We start from the raw sequence: 24,672 nt of genomic DNA, 5'->3' as shown, positions 1-24,672 counted from the left end.
AACCGGCTTTCTTAATTACTCCCAGGTGTCCTAATTGGCCTAGGCTGGCCTGACTCCCCAGGCCTGGTCAATTAGCCCCAGGTGTGCCACTACCCCCCAATGAGGCTGCTGGTTCTAGACCAGCCCCTTCCCTCCCTATTCTTCTGGGGGCAGGGATCTCCCCACTGCTGCTTTTTTATAGAACCTCTGAGCTGCCCACAATCCTTACCGTGCTCCCCTCCACCCCGCTCCTCTCTTCTCCGGGGGGGTTGCTCAGCCAGCCGGCCGTGGCTGTTTCTCATTCTGGGCCACGCCCCCTCTTCCTTCCTGCTCCTCCCTGTTCCCCCCTCACCTCAGCTACCTGCTGGGCATGGTGGTGAGTGGGGGCCTCTGCTGCGCTGCCCCTAGATGGAGGAAGGGGAGGACCCCCTCTTCTTGGGGGTCTACCTGCCCCATTTCTTTCTCACTGCTGCAGGCCTGGTCTCCACTGTTCCTGCTGCTCCCCCTTGGGCCTTGGAGCAGCTCCTGGGTCCTCTCTCCCCACAGCCTGCTCTGTGGAGGTGTTGGGGGGAGTTTGTAAGGGGCCTTCTCGCCAGCTGTGTCCCTAGGTGGTGGCTGGTGCAGCTCTTGTGGGGCACTGGGGGTGGTTCACCTCCCTCTGGCTCTGCCTGCTGCATTTCCGCTGCCCCTGCCTCCACCTAGGGTTGCCACGTGTCTGGTATTTTTGTCTCCTGTCTGGTAAAAAATATTCAGAGAATACTGGACACCTGAGATGTCTGGTATTCTTTGAATTTTTCTCCAGCCAGGAGGCAAAAATGCCGGGCACCTGGCAACCCTATAAACACTCAGTGCCCGGCTTCCCTTCCCCCCCAATCCCTATGCTTACCTGGTTCCCCAAGGCTACTGGAACAAAATGGCTACCGGCCGAAAGACCTAGGCTCCCCTGTTCCCATCCCTGCACTCACTTTTAAAGGGGACATGCTGGTTTTTTTGTTTTTGTTTTTTTTTGCTCAACAACTTTGGTTTCTTCCCCCCCCCCCCCTTCAACAGAATTTTTTCCCTGTTTTTTGGGGGGTTGGGGGTTCGGTATTTTTGTTTCAACTATCTGGCAACCTACCTCCACCAGCACTGCTCTCTCCCCAGCCTGAGTTATTGGCCCCATGGCTTGCCTGACCCCATCCCCCCTCAGTTTGCTCTGCTGGGCCCTGCAGTGGGTGCTGTGGGGTTGCCACTCAGGCACCCTTGTCCTCTCCCCGTACCAGCAGTGTCCTGCTGCTCTCTCCCCTTTTCCTTGCTGCCTGCCCTCCCTCTCCACAGCCTCCCCCTTTTCCTGTGTGCCCAGGTTCCCATTTTCTTCTGTGTGGCCGAGGAGCCGGTCTTGCCATCCTGTGCTGGGAGTTGTACCCCTTGTTCCTCTATCTCCCTTTCCCCTTCCTGTATCTCTGCGCTCCCACCCCACTTCCAGCCTCGCAGCAGGGAGTGTGAACCTTCCTCTTCCCTTCCTCCCCCCCCCAGAGCTCCCTCCCCAGCACAATTGTCCCCTCCCACTTGCTTGTTCCTGCAATGGGCCATGGAGTAAACTTTTTTTTAAATGGATAGAGGCCGATAATGGCCGATAATTTTCAGGAATAATGGCATTGCACAAAAGGGGTTTTCTTGCGCAAGAAGAGGCAGTATAGACAGCTCCTTCTGGCGCAAGAACCTCTTCTGCAAAAATGGCGGCTCATTAGGTATGCAAATGAGGCTCTGTGATATTCTGTGCTTAGCCTTGTGACGCAAGAAGCCGCGAGTGTAGACATAGCCTGTGGGCCCTCCCCATAGGCAGGGAGAGGGTCCTTGAGCTGTGGGCAGCATAATGCCCACCCACCTCCCAGACTCCAATAGGAGTACTTGTTTATAGCCTTCTGTTCGACATAGTGCTGACACAATATGTAGGGTGGAAAGTGAAGAAAAGCTGCTCAGATCGGTCCCAATAGAGACGAGTGAGCCAATGGAGAGCTGCAGGGAGAGGGGTGCTATCATCAAAGGACTGGGCTAGGGAAATGATCTTTGCAGCAGCATTCTGAATGGACATTGAGTAGCACTTTGACAGGTCAGTTTAGAAAGTAAATGATCTGTGGAGCCATAAATGTCACCTGAGATACCTTATTACCTGATTTCTCAGTTTCCGTAGAAACATAAAAGTCCAACATCAGAACATACTCACTGTAAGATCATTGTCATTTTTTATTCCATTTTCTCTTTGCCCCGTTTCCTAAAGCTTTTGTCAGTTGTCTTGTGCACTTTTCACTTTGACTACTTCAGCTCTGATCCCTCTTATCTCCTTTCCATCCAGAACGCTCTGGCCCAGTTAACTTAACCCTTTGCCATTTACCCCCCCTCCCCATCTCGAATCCCTTAACTATCCTGCCGTCTTGTACAGCAACAATGCCAAACCCATTCCCACTGTTGAGATACTACTTAACCTTAGCCACCCTACACCTCTGCTTTCATTTCCGTTTACTCTTCTCCCAGATTCTCCATTTACTGTCCCTTGCAGCGTCACTCTTGTTTTCATGCCCTTTTTCATGGTGCCCCTCTGCTTGGAAACATCTATCGAACTCTTCTCTATTAAATTATCTTTGCTCCTCTTTCAAAATTATTTTTTTCTTCAGCAATATTTCTTTCACCCCCTCCTTTACCTAAAGTTCTGATGTGTTCTATCAAGGCACTCAGACCCAGATGCACCAAGGCTATATCTACACTGGCAGGTTCTTGTGCAAGAATATCTTGCACAAGAACACGTCCACGTGCTTTTGCGCAAGAGCATCCATGGCAGTGTGGATGCTCTCTTGTGCAAGAAAGCTCTGATGGCCATGTTAGCCATAGGGCTTTCTTGAGCAAGAAACCCGCCACGCGTCCCCATTGCCTTCTTGCACAAGAGGGCTTATACTTGTTATAAAAGAGTGTAGCTCTTGCACAAGAAGCCCTGGCTGCTGACGCCGTACTGTCAATCTTCTTGTGCAAGAGTGGGCGGGCAGTGTGGACACTCTGCAGAAAAACGGCCGTTCTTGTGCAAGAACCCACCCGTGTAGACATAGCCCAAGGGTGCATCTACACCACACCATTATTTCAAGGAAACTAGGGTTATTTCAATGTAACAATGAGAGCCATTCTGTTATTTTGAAATAATTTCAAAACAGATGGTTTATTCCGAAATCTGTACACCTCATTCTACGAGGTATAATGCCTATTTCGAAATAAGGTGTGTGTAGACGCTCCACTGCTGCTATTTCAAAATAGCCCCTCACCAAGGCCATTCTAAGTTATTCCTTCCCGGTGCCTCCTGGGGCTCTAAATTGAGATAGCAAGTCTACATTAGGGAAGTTGCCTCAGACTAATTTTGAGGCTTCCCTGCAGTGAAGTGACCACCAAGTCATCTTCATCGTTGCTTGACAAAGACGGTACGAAACGTGGAGTAAACGAGCGTAGGAAGCTACGCGACGTGGGGGTGCTGTCGGTGCCGAACAGTGGTGTTGTGGGCACCGAGGATACCCTGAGCACCTCCTCCATGGTGAATGGTGCTGGCCCTGGGATACGCAACGCCAGGGGAAGCTAGGGTGGAACTATGGCCACAGTCTGCGGCGCTGACTGTACCGAGTGAGAGGGCGTTGGTACTGCATGCTTGTGGCTCCTCGGTGCCAGAGGCAGCATAGGTGTCGATGGTACCGTGTGCAGCTTTGCCTTCTTCGGTGCCAGTGGTGCCACGGTTGTGGCCAGCTTGATTTTTTCCTTCCTCATTGCCGACGTATGCACCAGCAGTGCTGATGGTGCTGATTTTGCCTTCGCCTTGCCTGAAAGCTTATGAACGTCCTTTGACCCTTGGGAACCCTTGGTAGGCATTGTATCAGGGGGCAGTTTAGATGCTTGCTCCCATTTTTTTGAGGGAGAGTCACCTTTGTTGGAGGAATGGGACCTTCCTATTCTGGTCAGAGGAAGAGTCCCTCAGGGAGACGCTGGCCAGCGTTGACTTTTCAGACATGGCTGGGGTGATGGTCGGCACGGGGGAGATGAATGCTCCGGATCTGAAGCAGGTCTCACCGTGTTCTCTGGTGAGAGAAGTTTCAACTGGCGCTCCCGTGCCTTCCTTGTGCAAGCTGTGAGTTATTTGCAGTGCTCACATTGTACTATAATGTGTGCCTGATCAAGGCAGCGCACACACTTGGAGTGACTGTCAGAGACAGAGGGGATAGAAAACCTGCAGGAGAGGCAGTGTTTGTAACATGGGGAGCCAGGCATCCCAAGGATAGTAGGACTGCTAGATGAAAAATTTGTGGTTTAACAGAAAAATCATTGTTTAGATATATAAAGGAAAAGAAATCTTAATTCTATCTAACTAACTGTAACTATGTTGAACTAGTACGCGAATACAGGCAGTCCCCAGGTTACGTACAAGATAGGGACTGTAGGTTTGTTCTTAAGTTGAATCTGTATGTAAGTCGGAACTGGCGTCCAGATTCAGCCGCTGCTGAAACTGATCAGTTTCAACAGCGGCTGAATCTGGATGCCAGTTCTGACTTACATACAGATTCAACTTAAGAACCCCAGGCGTCCCCAAGTCAGCTGCTGCTGAAACTGATCAGCGGCTGATTCCAGGAAGCCGGGGGAAGAGCAACTCTGCCTCGGGCTTCCTGTAGTCAGCCGCTGGTCAGTTTCAGCAGCGGCTGACTTGGGGACGCCTGGGGCAGAGCAGCTGGGGTGCTGCTGGATTGCTCCAGTAGCGCCGCTCCTTGGCGCTACTGGAGCAACCCAGCAGCACCCCAGCTGCTCTGCCCCAGGCGTCCTGGGCAGAAAAGTCTGGTCTGCTGGATGGGAGGGGGCACTAGCTACGCCCCCCCCCCCCCCCCCCCCCCAGCAGACCAGGGAGACACAGAGCAAAGCCGCGGAGGACACCCGCAGCGGGATAGCCCAGGCGCGCCGCGGCTGTCCCGCTGCGGGCGGCCTCCGAGGCTTTGCTCCCCGTCTCCCTGCTCTGACCAGCAGACCAGGGAGACGGGGAGCAGCTTTTCTCGCCCCCGAGGATGCGGGCGGCGGGACCGCGGTTCATCTGGGCGTCCCGCTGCTCCCGTCCTCCGGGGCGAGAAAAGCCCCGTTTGTAACTGCGGATCCGACATAAGTCGGATCCGCATAACTCGGGGACTGCCTGTAAGGAGAGCAACTGCGGTTCCGACTGACGCCGATGGCGGTAGAGAAGGAACTGAACTGCGCGTGCCATCTGCCTTGCATGCGCGGCACACCGGAGGGCACTGCCACTAAGTCTTTGTCTAGAGGCGCAACGCCGTTGCAAGACCTAAGGTGGAGCACCCACCCACAGCGACACTCCTTGAAGAAAAATATTTGTTTTCCATAAACCATTTCTGAGTCTCAGGATCATGGCTTCCAAGTAACCAATCTGAGTGAAAACAAGCATGAAGCAAGAGCTGTTTATAGTTCCAGCATCCACCACCTGTATTTGTGCAGTCAGAGAATACAAGCAGCAGATTTAAAACAAAATTCCTTAATGCAGTGCACATGTTGAAAACCTATATAGCCATTCACAAAATACTTCCATTTGGCAAAATACTTCCAAATCTTTTTTGTGTCTTCACTGAGCTAAGTAGACTATTCTTTATTTGTACAAAAGTAACTATCATCATTCATCTGGAAATGATTTATTGTTAAATTTAAAAATGTAGTAAATGGGCTGTTTCCTAGCAATCCAAGCAACACATTTTCAACTTTCATCATAAAACCACACTGATGCTGGTGCAGATATATGATGTGATTTAACAACCTCTAACATTTCCAACATTAAGTGTTTGAGCCTGTTGTCTGTGATCAGATAAAAACTCCTGACTCCTGTGGAAGTTTTGCTTGGGCAAGGACTGAGCCTTGTTAAACTTCTGAAAACAAAACAGGGAAATTCATAGTTAAAGTTGCCATGTCATTGTTAAATCACCCAGTTGTGCCACAGTACCATAGCTCAAGTGGACTGCACACTACTCTGCCTACACAACAGGTGAGTCAAAGGAAAAAAAGCAGGCTTAACCTTCTAAATGCCTGTTGTCTGCATTACTAAGAACCCCAACATTATGGGCCAAATCCTCAGCTGGTGTGAATAAGAACAGCTCTACTGACTTTGGGATTCTGTCCTTTTACATCAGCAAGGGATTTGGCTCTATATTTAAAAGAAACATAGGGTCATATCCAAGGTGTCCTTGATACCAGTTACCATATCAGCATAACCTTTACATTCTTTCCACTCTCATGGTATAAGCTGCAAGGATCTATTACAGCTGATTTTATATGGTTATTTAATAACTTCTGAACTTCATTCTAATTATGTATTGATACCATAAAATGGCTTTTTCTGCACAGAATTAGGCACTGCATTGTAAACATCTGAGTAATTCAAAAACATATGAAATCAGTTATAATTATAGTATATTGCTATGATAATTAAAACATTGCCAGTTGCCTATAATCCTGCTCAGAAGAGAACTGTTACATGGGTAATTGAAAAACAGAATATTAAAGCTTAAGGTTTGTTTTCCCTATTTTTCAAACCGCTGTGTTATGAAGCCAGTTACTATCTTTCTCATAGCTCACAAAAGGCTGACATGAAAGATCTCCTTTGATTTATGTTTCTTGTAAACAACAGTTACTCTTATGAAACCTCCAGACATGGTCTTTGTAATCCAAAAGTTTAGCTGGTTCTTTTCCCACTAAGTTTTTGATGATGTTGCCAACTTTGGGTCAGATGCCGTCTATTCTGGGTCACCTTCTTCTTCAGCTCCCATTGCCGACGGTCTCTGAAGCTCTTCCTCTGGGTTCCCTGGAAGAATGCTGGAGACTGTCTGAAGAAGTGACTCAATTTGCTCTTCTGTTAACCTTTCTTCACTTTCCTCTACCATCTGCAAATTAAAAACACTCTACTGTAAAGTGCTGAATTCTTCGGATAAAAACATTCCTACGGAATGAGAGATGCTCCATGGTTATGATGGTGGCTAGATCTCTAGTACAAACCAGATTTGTAAGATCCCATCTCCAAAAATCAAATATTTTTCTAAATTTTGCTTTCCATGTCATTCCCAAGTACATGAGTATTTTAAAGAAAATGCATTACAGTTGAGACCATTTTAAAGTTATAGAGCTATATGACTTGGATAATATTGTCAAAAGTGCCTGAGTGGTTAGGAGCTAGAATTTAAGTGCTTAGATCATTTTGGAAAAAGAAACTTGTGGTGCTTTTGCAAATGTTATCTTTGGTATAGAGGTTCCAAATTCCTTTTTTCCCCTGTTAGCTTGCTGAGGAAAGGAATGCTTTTCAGGTTTTGTTTCTTTGAGAGGTGTTATTTTTAAGTGTATAAACATTTTGGGTGGATTATTAAAGAGCGCTCAGACCTGGCCTCTGCTCTGAAGGAGTGAGTCTTTGCCATGATTCAAGGGGAAAAGTTAGGCCAAAACTGAATGCTTTGCAAGGTCCCACCTTTGCAGCTTTTCCTTATATTCATAAAAATATGTTATTATTTACTCACCACGGTGCACTAGCAGAAAACTTAGGGAGCTCTGGCATATTATAAGGAACCTTAAATACTTAATTTTGAAACAATTAGGTCTAAGGAAGAGACCAGTATATTAATTCTCCTGTGTGCATCCATCAATTTACTATTACTTTAGTACACAACAAAGGGGGATACAGTACAGGCAGAGTGGGAAGGTGTAACCTGCATGGGTCAATAGCAAGTATGGAGACATATGTGGAAGGAAGAAAATGGCTGCATTGCTTAACTATTCACTTCCAGAATATCATACCTTGGATTTTTTCCCATGAAGTCAAATTTCCATGGGAATTATAAAAAATATTTTGGAATCATTCATATCTGTTGACTATAGACACAGTAAGCTATATCCACAAAGGGATTTAGGCACCTAAATCCAAAATTAGGATCTTCAAAATTTTCCAGTGTTTTAATTTACTTTTCCTTGCTAAAGCAACTGAAAAGACTCAACTCAAACAACTGGCCTGTCATTCTATCACTAAAAGTGCAGGAGGGAGGGAGAGAGAGATTGGTCTACCTGGTTTTGCACCATATTATAGTGTTATATTATTAATCAATAAATGTTATTGTAGGGCCAGAGCCTTAATGTGCTAGGCTAGGGCCTGTCAGAGTCAAAGCTAGCTTAGATTCAACGATTCATTTCTCAATGCATTTGTTAAACTGTAGGCTGCTTTAACTTCTCACATGAATAGTAATGCTGCCATCAATAGTAATATTCAAATGAGGAAGTCATACAGCACTGGTTAATTCCAAACAGTGATTTAAGCATGCACTCTCATTCTCAACAGTTCTTATATACTGGAATGGGAGCAACAGAAAAAGTTTTAATGTTTCGGGTGAGCTGAGCGCGTACTACTGAGGTCCATGTTTCTGCAGAGGTGGCATAAAATCACTGAGCTCTAGGATCAAAAGAATAAACTAGAAAATTAGAATCCCCTACCCCCAAAACAGCAAGTGTAATGACATGAAACATATTAGAAAACAGCAAAATAATATGGTAACAGAGAAATGCAAAAGATTAAGCATGAACGAGATACAGACAAAGAGACAAGTGGAAATAAGTCCAATAAAAACAGCAAGAAACAGAAGGAGATTCAGTTCACCAGACTTTAGTACACACGCTTCTGATTTGCTCCTGATTTGCAATTTTAAGACAAAATGCTCTCTGATTACAGTACTGATTATGGTATTATCACAGGCAGTGGCTAAATATACTGCTTGGGGAGGCAAGCTCCACAGCCTCTGGCCCCACCCATATTCCACCCCTGCTCCGTCCAGGCCCTGCCTCCTTACTCCCTCTCCACTGTCTCCCTCTTCTTTCTGTTCACCAAGGTTTCCTCCAAGTTGTGCGGCAACCCAGCCCTGCAGCTGCTGGCCCAGCCAGAGGCTCAGGCTCCATGCAAGAAGCTACCTGACCAGGCGGGGCTGAATAAGAAGCTGCAGAGCTGTGCTGCAGCAGAGCTTAGAGGGAACCTTGCTGCTCACCCCTTCTAGCCAAATCCCTGAACCCAACAGTAGAAAATGACATTTGGAAAAAAAATCCCACTCTTCTAAAGAAAATGGAGTGTGTTTTCAATTGCATGCCAGATTGTGAAGACTGGATATGCAGAAGATAATTAAAGGCACTAAATTTAGGAATAAAAAAAGTCAGCCACAGATTTTTTTTTATATACTCTGAAGTTTGTCAGAGATTTATTTGTAAAAACTCTGTAGGAAAGGCAAATGTATTGTCCTGATGAATGCAACATTAAATATTATGGAACACATGATGCAGCCCTTCTGTTTTACATTTTCTTCATCAGTATTTCTAAGTTAATTTTTTTTAAAAATATACTTGTAAGCAGAGCTCGCCGAGCCGCAGCAAGCCTCGCTCGCCAGCTGCGCAGATTGTTCTGTGCATGCGCAGATTGCCCGAACCCAACTTGTCCGGGATGTAATCTACTCGCCATGGGTGTGTAGATTACATAGATTGTCGAATCCTGCTTGTAAGCCTTCATTCCAGATCACTACATATTTAAACTCACTGAAACATAGACATTAGTTAAGAATGTTGTCTCTTTAAGGGCTTCTTCAACAGAAAGGTGAAAGGAGAGTACAGGCAGTCCCCGGGTTACGTACAAGATAGGGACTGTAGGTTTGTTCTTAAGTTGAATCTGTATGTAAGTCGGAACTGGCATCCAGATTCAGCTGCTGAATCTGGACACCAGTTCTGACTTACATACAGATTCAACTTAAGAACCCTAGGGTCCCCAAGTCAGCAGCTGCTAAAACTGATCAGCAGCTGATTCCAGGAAGCCTGGGGCAGAGCAACTCTGCCTCGGGCTTCCTGTAGTCAGCCGCTGGTCATTTTCAGCAGCGGCTAACTTGGGGACGCCTGGGGCAGAGCAGCTCGGGTGCTGCTGGGTTGGTCCAGTAGCGCGGCCGCTCCTCGGCGCTACTGGACCAACCCAGCAGCACCCCAGCTGCTCTGCCCCAGGCGTCCTGATTCAGCCACTGCTGAAACTGATCAGCAGCGGCTGAATCAGGACTCCTGGGGCAGAGTAGCTGGGGTGCTGCCGGGTTGGTCCAGTAGCGCCAAGGAGCGGTGCTGCGGGACCAACCGGCAACGCCCCACCTGCTCTACCACAGGCCCCGGGCTTTGCTCCACATCTCCCTGGTCTGCTGAGGGGGGCACTAGCTGCGTCCCCCCCAGCAGACCAGAGAGACGCTGAGCAAAGCGGCGGAGGACCCGGGGCCGGACCCGCGGCGTTTCCAGATCAGCTGGAAGCGCCGCGGGTCCGGCCCCGGGTCCTGCGCGGCTTTGCTCAGCGTCTCCCTGGTCTGCAGACCAGGGAGACGCTGAGCAAAGCCGCGCAGGACCCGGGGCTTCCAGCTGATCTGGAAGCGGCCGCGGGTCCGGCCCCGGGTCCTGCGCCGCTTTGCTCCCCGTCTCCCTGGTCTGCTGGCTCCTGCAGCAGACCAGGGAGACGGGGAGCAGCTTTTCTCGCCCCGGAGGAGGCGGGCGGCGGGACCAGGCATCCCACCGCTCCAGTCCTCCGGGGCGAGAAAATCCCTGTTCGTATCTGCGGATCCGACATAAGTCGGATCCACGTATCTCGGGAACTGCCTGTAGTCATTTGCTACTCTTGTCATTTGGTATTCTATAAAGGACAGGAAGACTTTGGACACAAGCTTTTGCACTATAATTAAAATTAAAATGTGTATTTTTGATAAGGGTGGTCTTTTTGAAAAAATTATGTATATCTGAAGATCCAAGCATTTAAGGCTCAAGCTGTGCAATACCTATGCATGGATTTTTAGAGATGTCATTTTATAATCTTCAGACACAAACCAATGAAACAATTAAAGCAAATTTTAAACTAGGGTCTTGCAGACATAGTTATGCACAACAGTTTTGTCAGTAAAATCAGGGTTGGCACATGCCTATTAAATGGTTTCATTACCACTTTATGGCTCTTTCACAGGTTCAATGCATGCTAACAGGTCTGGCAAGCTGGAAGGCTTTTCATTTTTAAGTTAACAGATGCACTTTGGGGGAGGAATCACCCTGCAACAGCCTGTTATGGGAGCCTTCAGGAACGGTCAGAATAAGGAGGAAAGCAGTTGAGCACTAAGACCCAGGGGAGATATTGCCTCCCCCCCCTTGCCTCTTATACCTGTAGCCTATGATTACAAACAAACACTAATCTCACAGAAAAATATTACAAAAGAAAAAACACAAAGGGAAGGAAAGAAACAAACATTTTAAGTATGAACATTTATAATGAAAGTTTCACAAATAAAGGAACAATTACCTTTACAATCCACTTATCGATTATAAAACAGTCCTACTAACCCCTATCCTCTGGCTAACAAGATCAAATTTATTGCCATACTACAATAAATTTGACACAGACAAATACTTCAATTCAATTATTTTCATTCAAATGTGATATATTAATACTATGGGCAACAATCACAATTCTTCTCTCTTTCTAGTCAGCAATGGTCACTATGACAAGTTCAGAGCAGGAGCCAGAAAAAAAAAGGTAATTTAAGTGAATACTATTCTTTAATATAATTGGAGTAAAATGCTTTCAGATGAAAAAAAGGCTGTTCCTTAGGCATTTGATCCACAAATACGTACTGCAAATGCTGGAGAACAAAGAACTTTAAAATACCCTGCACTGTTGAACAATATCTGATATGCTAATAAGACTCCAGTGCCAGTGAAGAGAACAAGCTGTGGGTTGCACATTATTGTTTTTCTGTAGATAATAGTTTCAAGACTGTATTAAATAAAAAAGTCACTAACAAAAGAGAGAAAGGTGCATTGGGTGTTTCTCAGAATTACCAATCATAATACACTTTTGTTCCAATGCAGGAGACCCTTTAAAGCAAGGAAATACCTGCAGTCTCCTCAAATGTAGAGTAATTCCAAGATGTTCAGCACAAACATACAAATAAGAGAGACCATGAGAAAAGGAAAATACAGCAAAAGGCTGGATTCATCTTCTTGTGACAGGAAGCTAGATAAGTATGCAAAGTGCACAGCTGAGAACATGAAACATTTAAATCTTCCAGCCTTTTGCATTTTTTCAGGGGAATAGGTGAAACTGTTATTCTGCTCTGCTCAAAAATAAATGGCAATCCGACTGTTTGGTTGCATGAAGTGGATACTAGGAGGCAGTGAACTCCAGGTGTTGAAGTCTAGTTTTAAAATATGCAAAACTGCTCCACTGAGAGACAGATGCAGAACAATCTGTTCTTTAAAGAGAAGTGCCTCACTCTTCTAACATATTTGTTAAGTGTTACATAAAGTTGGCACCCATGTCATGGATAGAACAACATCATTGTCTTTTTTATTCTGTGTGAGTCACCAATCCATGAACAACACATGTTGGAGATTAAAGCTAGAGGTCAAGACAACTGTACTGTATACAATGTTTTACCCAGTGGGATAAGGATTACAATATCATGCTGCTTTTGTTATTTAAAAACAAATCTCAGGATTAAGTCTAGAGAAGGAAAAGATAAACCAAGTGCAATGGCTTCTGCAAGAGGAAGACACAAAAAATACCCACATTAAAACAAAAAAAGGTACCTCTCCTCAGAAAGATGGCTTTTAGATGTTATATAGGTACTCTGACTTGTATTTTGTGCACTATTACAGGGCAGGAATTACACAGCCTCTCTCTGAGTTACGAACGAGTTACAGACCAAACACTTGGCCGTAACTCGAGCTGTTCGTAACTCGGACCCCACTGAGTTACATGCGACCACACTGTTTGTAAGCGCGGGTCGCATTCGTAACTCAGGGACCGCCTTTACGACCGCTCCATGGGAGCTTTGGTCGTAAGTGCGAACGGTCGTAACTCGACTGTTCGCGACTCAGGGAGTGGCTGTATAGGAGAAAATATAAAGCAGGCCTGGACAAAATACCCTCCGCAGGCCAGATTCAGCCTGCCAAGCCACCAGATCCGGGACAGACACAGCAGGGGGCCTCAGGCAGATCCCTGCCTGCTCCCCACTGATAAAAGCTGCTGCGGGGCTGTTTGAACAGATATGAGCCCGGGGGAGGGAAGGGACATTTCATGTGCTGCTCCCGCCCCCAGGACAATCCCATTGGCTGGTTTCCAACCAATGGGAGCTGCCTGTTTCAACAGGCAGCTAAGGAGGCACTCCCACCCCAGGCTTGTAGCTGTTCAAAAACCACATGGGCCCTGCAGTCAGTGTGGGGGCTGGGTAGTCAGGGAGCCTGCTTTAGAAGACTGCTGGCTGGGTATCAAGCAGGTAATTCTCCCAGCCAGAGTCTGCCTCTGGCACGCCAACCCCTCTGCCCCCATATCCCTTCCCAGATTCTGCCCCCCATTCCCCTGCCCCATGTCACAGTTAGGGTTGCCAGATGGTTTAACCAAAAATACCAAATACCCCCTGGTCCCCCCAAAAAAAACCACCGGGAAAAAAATTCTGTTAAGAAAAAAAAAGGGGGGGGGGGGAAACCAAAGTTGTTGCGAGAAAAAAAAAAAAAGGACCCCAACAGCAGTTAAGCCAAAAAATAAAAATAAAAATCAGCCTTTAATAAAAGGCTTTTTTGCTGGTGGCCATTTTGTTTTTCTGCTGCAGCCACAAGACAAGCCCCTGTGGTACAAGGTAAGCGGTGGGGAGTACGAGGGAGGGCCCGGCGGAAGGTCCAGGGGCTGGGCCCGGTTGCTGAGTGAGTCGTAGGGTTGCCAGGTGTCCGGTATTTTCACCTCCTGGCAGGGAAAAAAAAAGTAGAAAATACCAGGTACTAGGTATTTTCTGAATTTTTTTTTTTTTAAACCAGACTGGAGGTGAAAATACCAGACTATCCGGTTCAATACTGGACATCTGGCAACCCTAGTCACAATCTAAACCCTCTGCTTCCCTCCTGCCCCCATATTCCCTCCCAGACCCTGCACCCCAACCCACTGAACCAGTCCTCTGCCTGAAGCCACAACCTCCTCCTTCCCTAGGTCACTGCTCAAACCCCTCCCACACACTAGTCCTGTAACCCAGGTCCTACACCTCCTCCATTAATATGTAGGAGTGTGGCCCTTGACCACTTTCCAAATTCTTGGAGTGATGCCCCCATCAAAAATTATTGCCCTCCCCTGACAAAGACTTGATGTCAAAACCAAATAGCATTAAACAACCTTTTATATACACACTTTTGGGGACCTGGCTTGTTTTGTTTTTTAGTCAGTTCCTCTTTTAAAAACTGAATAAATAATATATAGAGATATACCTATCCCATAGAATTGGAAAGGACTTTGAGAGGTCATTGAGTCCAGTCCTGTGGCCTTACAGCAGGACCAAGAACCATCCCTGATGGATTTGCCTCAGATCCCTAAGGGGTCCCCTCAAGGATTGAGCTCACAACACTGGGTTTAGCAGGCCAATGCTCAAGCCACTGAGCTATCCCTTCCTCCCTCAAATTCAGCAGCTTTTGGTAAAACTTAAAGTAAAAAAATGTTAAATATCAATTGCCTCAGATCTCTATCCAGGGATGAGTCAAAGTTTTTAAGAAAAAAATTCACATGGCAAATGAGGCATTTTTCATGGAACCGGTGTATAGATAATCTGGGTCCTCCTGAAGTTAATGATGTAACTTCCAGCGGCTTTTGTTTTTATGTATTAAATTCCTTATAAATACAAGGAGGCTCTGCTTAGTTGAGGATGCTGTAACTCTCACTCTTGTCATTATATCGAAAAAACAGCCATTCATTATGCAGATCCCAAAGGTAATGTTCACAAAAATGGCTTGTAACTCTCCAAATAATGACTAGCTAAATGAAGAATCTATGTAGTTTAAGTTTTTTGCTGACTTAATTTGACACAATGCCATGTGTATATGAGCAATCCACTATTCTTAATATATTGTGATGCTGTAGAAACTTGAACAGCTATAATCTAATCTAGCATTAATAGTTCACTCTACTGTCTAGTTTGGGGATGAACTCAACTGTATCATTGTCAACTACAACATTACCTTACTCCTAAGAATAATTTCTTATTACATAACAGGTTGCTTTGGGTTACTTAGAGAAAGTTTACATATCAAACTGATGAATTCACATTTAACTTGTTTTACTGCCTCAAAACATCAGTTTTAACAGAGCAATTTTAATTTTTATATTGCTAAACCTTGAAAGAGCTGAGGTACAAATGTTACATTAGTACAATAACTTTACTCCATATCAAAGTCATATTTTGCTTATAGTTGCCTCGTCAACGTGAAGCTACTAGCTGGATATTGGAGCATCAACAAATATTCTCCATGTTATGTGGACAGACAAGATAATTAGTGAATGGGAGAGCAATCACAGACGAATGAGGTCTATAAAGTGACAATAAAATGAGTATATTTTAAGAAGAGGAGAAAACAGAATATGAATATGCTGGAACCTAATGAATTATAAGTGCAATGCGACAAGCTAACAGAAATAGAGAGAAATTCTAAATATTTAAAGGCTCTACTTCACTTCTGAAGAAGCTGCGTATCAAAACTAGTGATGCCTTCATGCTCTTGTCTGCAGTTGTAGAAAATGGAATTAACTCATGGTAAACTTGATGATAATAGTTCATATGGTATCATATCAGCTGTTTTCATCGCTGGAATGTCTAGTTCTTGGCTATCAAGGAATGTGAGAAATACAGGATGCAGTCCAACTAGCATCCACTTCTAACCTTTTTGCCACAGAATGCAGTCCTGCTACAATCAAGTCTCAGGATAAGATTATCAACAGATGTTCTCCATGCAAGACAGCTGTATTAGAGGAACAGTCTTGTTATAATAAACTCCTTATTAATACAGCATTTGTGTTCTTTGCAGGATGGCCTGGAGACCATTTAATCAATCTATCTTTTTATCCTTGACATCCCTTTCTCCAAATGCTGCGTTGGACAATAGACTGATAATGGATCGTTTCCAACTGAAAGCTTTCCAGCATACAGTTCTTATGTCACACAGTCATTTCAAAGCACAGTAGCAAACACTCTCCCCAAATTTTTGGCTTTTCTGTACTTTAAAAATAATTAAAAGGAATATACCATAGTAGTTTTCTAAATCAAAATTCATATTCCAAAGTTCTCAACTACAAAGCAACTGAAGAAAACCAAAGATAAATTTTCAATCTGAAACACTGGAACAAATGTGAGAGTGAAGGATATGTCTTCGAGGAAGAGTAAATCTTATAGAGGCCTCACTGGGGAAGCCAAGAGAAAAGAAAATCAGAACACATGAATATAAAGATGTGTAGAGAAGTCCTATCAGTCAGTGACCACGAGAAAATGATTATTCAATTGATTTTTCAAGATTAAAGCTACTTTAATAGGGTATGTCCACACTACAATGTTAGTTCGAACTAACGGACGTTAGTGCGAACTAACATTCATAGACGCTACACTAGCGCTCCGCTAGTTCGAATTTGAATCGAACTAGCGGAGCGCTTAGTTCGAACTAGGAAAACCTCATTTTACGAGGATTAAGCCTAGTTCGAACTTACTAGTTCGAATTAAGGGGTGTGTAGCCCCTTAATTCGAACTAGTGGGAGGCTAGCCCTCCCCAGGTTTCCCTGGTGGCCACTCTGGCCAACACCAGGGAAACTCTATGCCCCCCTCCCGGCCCCGGAACCCTTAAAGGGGCACGGGCTGGCTACGGTGCCCGTGCCAGGTGCAAGCCTGCCAGCACCCAGCCAGCAGACCCTGCACTTGGCACGGCACAGAGCCACCCACCCGATGTCCCCCAGCCCACCCCCTCTTCCCGGGACCAGGCTAGCGGCTCCCGGGAGCTTGCCCGGGACCGCAAGAGGCGGGCACCTTCCTGGGCTAGTGCGGAGATCGTGGACCTCGTCCACGATCTCCGCACTAGGCACAGGAAAGTGGCCGTCTAGGGCAGGAGAGCTGCCAGCCTGGCCACCCAGGAGCAGGTGTGCATGAAAATCAAGGGGGTCCACTGAGACCCCCGACCCTAAGCCCTGAGCTTACAATGGCCATCCTGGGTCAGACCAAAGGTCCATCTAGCCCAGTAGCCTGTCTGCCGACAGCGGCCAACACTAGGGACCCTGGAGGGGATGGACCGAAGACAGTGACCAAGCCATTTGTCTCGTGCCATCCCTCTCCAGCCTTCCACAAACTTTGGGCAGGGACACCACTCCTACCCCCTGGCTAAGACTACTCCATGGACCCAACCTCCATGACTTGATCTCACGTCCCTTTAAACTCTGTTCTAGTTGTAGCCTTCACAGCCTCCTGCAGCAAGGAGTTCCGCAGGTTAACTATTTGCTTTCTGAAGAACAACAACTGTCTCTTACTAGTTTGAAGCCTGCTACCCATTCCTTTCCTTTGGTGTCCTCTAGTCCTTCTTTATGGGAACTCAGGAAGAATTTTTCTGAATGCACCCTCTCCACCCAACCCCTGCTTTTAGAGACCTCTATCCTGTCCCCCCTCCGTCTCCTCTTTTCTAAGCTGAACAGTCCCAGTCTCTGTAGCCTCTCTTCATCTGGGACCTGTTCCCAACCCCTGATCATGTTAGTTGCCCTCCCTTCTCCCAGCCTTTCTCTTCCCCTCTCCCACCTCCTTTTCCCAGTCTCCCCCAGTTTTGTTCAATAAAGACAGAGTCAATGTTGGAAGAAACGTTATCTTTATTTTGTACATCAATAAGAAGGGGGGCTAGGGAAGGGTAAGTGGAAGGAGGTGAGGGAGGAATGGGGTACGAGCCCCCGATGGGGAGGACTGGGCTGGCTCTGCGGGCGGAAGCTCTCCTGCAGCCCCCCGATTGTCCCCTCTCCCCAGATGGCAGCCTGCGGCAAGTGCAGCCGGGCTGATGGCCGAGTGCTGTGATGTGCCCAGTGTGGGTACTCCGGGCACTCCAAGCCAGAACTTCTTTGCAAGTGGGGCACCCCTTAGAACTGTCTGTCCGGGGTGGGGGTCGGGACCCTTTAAGCGCAGCCCTTGGCTAGCCTGAGACAGCATCTCCACGCTCTAAGTCCTCCTCTGATGCCCTGCCGGCACTGCTTCCGGCCATCCTTAAGCCCTGTTCAGAGTCCACTCAATGTGGACTTGCTAGTTTGAATTAGCAAAACGCTAATTCGAACTAGTTTTTAGTTCTAGACGCGTTAGTTCGAATTTGCTTAGTTCTAATTAACTAATTCGAACTAAGCTAGTTCGAACTAGCGCTGTAGTGTAGACATACCCATATATAGTAATAGAGATGTAACCGTGTTAGTCTAGTCTAGCTGAAACAAAAAACAGGACTATGTAGCACATTAAAGATTAACAAGATGGTTTATTAAGTGATGAGCTTTCGTGGGCCAGACCCACTTCCTCAGATCAAATTGTGGAAGAAAATAGGCATGACCATATATACCAAAGGGATACAATCGAAGAAAGTGAACACATATAAAAAGGACAAATCAAATTTCAGAACCAGACTTGAAAGAGAAACCTCTGAACTGTCATTCATGCTTAAATTTGACACTTTACACGGGGTCTTAACAAAGACACTAATTATCTTATCCATTACAAAGATAGCTTCCCCAATTATCATCTCTAATATCATTAGCTCACAGACATTTACCTTCCCCCCCATTCCCTCTCTCTTCTGAAATTTATATATAGATTTTGAGCAGTTAAGAGCATTATAACTTACCAGCTGTATCTCAACTGCAGTCATTGGCCTGTGGTTAAGCAACTGTAGCTTCTCTGCTCTGTTTAAAAGCAAAACATTAAACATTTATATAGGATTCTGAATAAATGAATTGTCAGAAACAAACATTTCCTTAATACTTGAGACCTGAAAGCTATTTCCAGAGGTCTCAATCAATATTCTCTCTCTCTCTCTCTCTCTCTCTCTCTCTCTCTCTCTGAATGACACCACCACTCACGCTCTCAAGCTATTGACAGGGGGAGGGTTGGTGAGCATAATGAGCACAGGGCACAGCCTGGTAGTAATTCCGTGTTTATCTGTTCTATGTAAACTGGTAATTGGCAGCCCAAAGTGGCAAAGCTGTTTTGGTTACAATCTCGTGTTTCCACACATGCCTAACTTACTAAAGCATTCATCTTTTGAAATGGAATTTCCCATGCTTTGTCTCTGCCTTAATTATTTATTAATTATTTTTTGCACTCCTAGAGCATCTTCCATCTTGAACCTCTTTAATCCAACAACCCTGGGAAACAGGGTACACCAGATTAAGGATTTTTTCAGAATATGGAGGGTGGCAGGTGGATGAGAGTGTGGTGCTTCACTCCTGGGAGCACACATAGTTCTGTACCCCCTACAACTCCCAGGCACTTTCCCCCACCCCTACGGGAACAGCAGGAAAAAGCCTTCAGAGAAATGCATTACTATGCTGCTGTTCCCCCAGCCGGGGGCGGGGAAAGGGAGGAGAGGAAGTAACAACATCCAGAGTCACTCCCTCTTCCTCCTGCCAAGGTCCACATCACAAGTGTTTCTGAGTCAGGGACATCCAGAGTACAGACGTTCAGGTGTATCAGTAAAACTAACCCTCAACATCCATGAGAGGTAGGAAAGCATTGTCACCAAGCCTCAGCAGACCGCAGCTGAGAATGCCAAATTCAGGACCGAGGCTAAAAAGTTGTGTTATTTTTTTAAATAGAACGATGAACTGGCAACGAATAACTAACTAGTAACAATAAAATGCTAAAAAGGCAGGAATAAAACTGAAATTATTCATAAAGAGAATAGATGCCCGAGGTGAGAGAGAATCTCCATCGGTGACCGAGGATGGTAAGTGAAGAACTGAAGGGGGGGGGGGTGGTCAGGCTGTGCACAAGAGGTGTCAAACTATCAATAGCGTAAGTAGCCTTCCACGCACGCACAGCCCAACTGACAACTGCTAAGAAAAAGTTCCGAAATGCAGCTCTGGGGATGACCAACGGTGGAGCACCTTTGGGGACATCATCCAAAGAAGAACTTTAGATACAAAGGCAATACACAGATTTGACTATGATAATCATATTTGATAGATTGTAATATTTTCTGCCCCAGGTTGGTGCAGGGGTTGATTGCAGTGCCACTGTCGGTGCAGGCATTGGTGTCACTGCCTGTGGGGTTGGTACTGCTGGTGCCAGGAGGTGAGCTGAAGTCTCGGTATTAGGCACTGATGATGTTCTGTGCTGCAACTTTGGTTCCACGGCACCCTTCAAGTGGGAAGTCACAATGCTGGATGTTCCCAGCTTGTCCCCCGTACTCATGGGGCATCTGTAAAGGTAAATCTTTTGTGCGCTCTGTTTGCAACTGTTAAGGATTATCCTTTGTACTTCCTCTGAGCAGGTGAGGGGCTGCCATGAACTGAAGCTAGTGCACTTCTGGACGGAGAACTCATCCCTAGTCCTGATATACTATATTCAGCCATTGTGGAAGAGGAATCGGAGGAGTACTCGACATCTGTGACAGGTAAGGGAACCAGGTTTGTCTGGGCCATGTGGGTGCTATGATGATCACACTGGCCCGGTCTTGTGTATGACTTTCCCAAGGAGAGAAAGAGGCAGAAAGGCATACAGTAAGTAGCGAGACCAGTTGTTCAACATGGCATCCCCCATTGAGTTGTTGCCCAGACCAGCCCTGGAATAATACCTGGGGGACTTGGTGTTGAGTGATGTGGTAAATAAGTCTATTTCTGCAAAGCCCCACCTAAGGAAGACAGTATGTAGGGCTTGCGGATATATTTCCCATTCACGTTCTTGGTGAAATATGCAGCTCAGTAGATCCACAGCGATGTTTTGTTTGCCTGAGAGAAATATTGCTGATATGCTGATGCGATGGAGGATGCTGATGTGAGACAGTGATGTGGCCTCATTGCAAAATTGGTATGATCTGGCTCCGCCCTGTTGATTTATGTAGAACATGCAGGTGGTGCTATCTGTATATTTTCACCAGTTTGCCCTGAATTAGGGGAAGAAAGTGCTCGCAATGCTCTTCTTACAGCTCATAGCTCGAGAACATTGTTGTTTAGGTTTGACTCATGGGAGACCATCTTCCCTGCATACTGTGTGTGCCACCCAGCCCTCCAGTGTGGCATCCGTCGTTATGTGAATAGACAGGGCTGATTGATGGAAAGGAACCCCCAAGCAGAGGATGCCATCATGTAGCCATCATGTGAGGCTGACCTTGTCTGAAGGACTGAGCCTCCTGTGCAATGAATGCCTGCGAGGGCACAAGCGCATGTGTAGCCACAACTGGAGAGTTTGCATGCGTAACCTCGCGCGAGGGACTACGTATGTCATTGCTGACGTGTCCAAGTAACTGCAGGCATTGCCTGGCGGATACCGTGGGGCTGTTTATGATTGTTTTTGCTAGCATAGTTAGGGTGTGGAATCTGGCAGAGGTAGCTGAGTCTGTGCTTGTATGCAGTCCAGCATGGACGCCTATGAACTCCAGCTCCTGAGATGGTGTGTGATTTGACTTTCGCATGTTTATTTGGAGCCTCAACCTTGTAAAGAGTCTGATCATGACCTCAGTGAATTGTTTGGCCTGTTGCTCTATTGGAACCACTATCAGGCAATTGTCCAAGTAAGGGAAGATCACTATGCCTGATTTTCTTACATGGGCCACTGCTACTGCAAGAACATTGGAAAAAACACTGGGTGCTGCTGACAAACTGAACGGTAAGACTTGGTACTGATAATATTGAACCTTTGGAGTGAACCCAAAGAACTTTCTATGAGATTTGTCCTTGGATTTTGGCCCTATTTCTGCTCAACTTCAAAATGAGTTGAAAAAATGTATTTAAACAAGTGTCCAACTAGAACCAATGATAACAAAATACTGGCTAGCCATAGGGTCTTCGGTTGGAACATTTAAATATATGTATAAGATGATTGGGCTGCATGCATATTGGTCAATCCAGTTGTGTTGGTAGCTGCTTTAGAATGCAGACTCCATGTTTCAACACGGCTTCTTAACTCAGTTTGAGCCCAGTTTGGATGGGATGTCTGCCTGGAGGTGGGAGAGCTAGTTGCCACTGTTGCAGTTAAAGCATATTTTAGCATCTGAACATTTTTTATAATTTTATTTTCTGGAATTAAAAAAAGGGGCAAGAAACTCAATACAGAAAAATACAGAAAAATGGCAGGGATCAGATGAGTAAGCAAGATGTCAAGGTTTATACTGAAAATATATAATTCTGAAAAATACACAGCTTTAACAATCTAATTCACAGCATCTAGCCAAAAAGAAGTCACTAACAAAGTTGTAGTCTGCACTGAACAGAATGGAGCAAGGAAATTCTGTGAGAAACAAAAATCCCTCATCTCTTCCCAGAGCTACCCCAATTAATTATGGAAAAGAAAAACCTCGTACATTTTTTCTCATTTTTTACTAAATACTTAATTCATGAAGGAGAACATTATAATACATTTTTGTTTTTTCCGAATGATGTCTTGTTAATTAAATGTATACTGATCACATAAACCAAAGCTATATCATTCCTAATACTAAAGATGTTATAATTTAAGTCTTATTTATTTAGAACAATTTTAAAAGACATAGATCTCCAGCTATCCATACCATATTATTGCCAGAACAGGCAACAATAAAAACAACTGAAGACAAATGGACGTCATAACTAAAACCAGCTAATGTGATCATTAAGCAGAAATGCTCATCATTCCTTGAGACAAGGACCATAGGTTCCAAGAGTATAAAGCAAGTCCATCTCTCAAAAAGTGTTCTGACTTAAATGTAATCAATAGAAAATATAATAACCTATAATGTAGTTTTTAGAAGGCTTATCAGCAATACAATATAATCACAATGAGAAATGCTTCAATAAAAGATGAAATAATACAGACTGTTCCCAGTTTTCAAAATTTATGTGCAGAAAAATGAGGGGTAATTTAGTAGCAAGTCATTAAAATGTGTTATTTGGACAATTTCATTGTGCTTTTGATTATAATGTTCCCTTGCAGAAAAATGACTAAATGCACCAAAAAAGCATTAGCAGCAGTTGCCATGTCTTTTTTTCATCCTAAAAATGTCTGAACAGGTCCTAGCAGGTTATAAACTGAAAATACTAATTTATACTGAAAAAAAATTAGAAGACTCGAGCATAAGTATTAATGTCTTTCAATCACTGGACAGTCAGGATTACAAACAATGCATTTGATATAAAATACAGCACTTCAACTGGAAACACTAAGGCTACGTCTACGTTGGCCCCTTCTCCGGAAGAGGCATGTTAATTTCCAACTTCAGAATAGGGAAATCCGCGGGGGATTTAAATATCCCCCGCGGGATTTAAATAAACATGGCCGCCGCTTTTTTTCCGGCTTGGGGAAAAACCGGAAAAAAGCGTCTAGACTGGCGCGATCCTCCGGAATAAAGCCCTTTTCCGGAGGATCTCTTATTCCTACTTCGAAGTAGGAATAAGAGATCCTCCGGAAAAGGGCTTTATTCCGGAGGATCGCGCCAGTCTAGACGCTTTTTTCCGGCTTTTCCCCAAGCCGGAAAAAAAGCGGCGGCCATGTTTATTTAAATCCCGCGGGGGATATTTAAATCCCCCGCGGATTTCCCTATTCTGAAGTTGGAAATTAACATGCCTCTTCCGGAGAAGGGGCCAATGTAGACGTAGCCTCTGGGAAAATATCAAAAGTTACAGAGGGAGCTATTTGAGAACCAGTACCTAGTCATCTATTTACTGACTGACCTAAATCCTGTTCTGACCATCACAGAAAAAATGGTTACTTACCTCGTAACTGTTGTTCTTCAAGATGTGTTGCTCATGACCATTCCAGTTAGGTGTGTGCGCGCCACGTGCACGGATTCTGGAGCTTTTTTCTCTTAGCAATATCTGTTGCGCCAGCTGGGGAGTCCCCTGGAGTAGTGCTGCTATACTGGTGCATGTATACCCCTGCTGGCCCTCCACCCCCTAAGTTCCTTCTTGCCGGAGTCCTCTGATGAAGGGGAGGCAGGTGGGATTTGGAATGGACATGAGCAACACATCTCAAAGTACAACAGTTATGAGGTAGCTGTTTTTTCTTCAAGTGCTTGCTCATGTCCATTTCCTAGCAGCATCACAGAAGGCTGAGTCAGAGACTAGTCTGCAATGGACTGCAACACAGCCCCCGCAAAGGCCGCATCATCCCTGGCCTTCTGCGCAATAGTGTAGTGACTCATGAAGAGGGCTCAACAAACTGCTGTATCTACTTGCCTATGGCAAGTAGATTTCAGCCGGTCACCCCATTTGCCCTGTTCACCGGCGCTGAGCGCATGCGCGGTGCGGAGCTGGCGAGTAGATCTCGCCGCAGTTTGTCGAGCCCTGCTCACGAACATATGAACCGAGGACCACATGGCTGCCCTGCAGATCATGAGAATAGGCACTTGCGCAATTAATGCCGTTGACAAGACCGGCATCCTTGTGGAGTCAGCTGTAAGGGGAAGGTGCCGGCCTGTAAGCAAGATCATGACAGGTTCTAATACGTGATGTGATCCAAGAGAATAAGCATTGTGCTAACACGGGTAAGCCCTTCTTCCTGTCATGAGGGGTGACATTTGGAGACCTTTGATTAAGGTATGCATAGTCATGAATCTGACCCTTGGAAGGGAAGTCCTTGCCACAGTGGAGTCCAAGTGGGCCCCTACAAAGTC

At 45.6% G+C, this 24,672-nt stretch overlaps 1 protein-coding gene across 1 annotated transcript in view; it reads right to left on the bottom strand.

Annotated features, from left to right (window-relative positions):
- Positions 1-5,441: 5,441 nt before the first annotated feature.
- The window catches only part of CRCP (CGRP receptor component), a 49,240-nt gene continuing 30,009 nt past the window's right edge, over positions 5,442-24,672 (bottom strand). The window contains exons 5-6 of the mRNA XM_075905097.2: positions 18,712-18,769; positions 5,442-6,911 (exon numbers count right to left, since the gene is read on the bottom strand). Coding sequence (XP_075761212.1) covers positions 6,765-6,911; positions 18,712-18,769 — 205 coding nt within the window. The 3' untranslated portion in view covers positions 5,442-6,764. The remainder of the gene's footprint in view (positions 6,912-18,711; positions 18,770-24,672) is intronic.

The sequence above is a fragment of the Pelodiscus sinensis genome, chromosome 21 (assembly GCF_052426305.1).
Source record: "Pelodiscus sinensis isolate ZL-2025 chromosome 21, ASM5242630v1, whole genome shotgun sequence".
NCBI lineage: Eukaryota > Metazoa > Chordata > Testudines > Trionychidae > Pelodiscus > Pelodiscus sinensis.
Note: the sequence above shows the minus strand (reverse complement) of the source record. Positions and strands in the feature narration are given on the sequence as shown.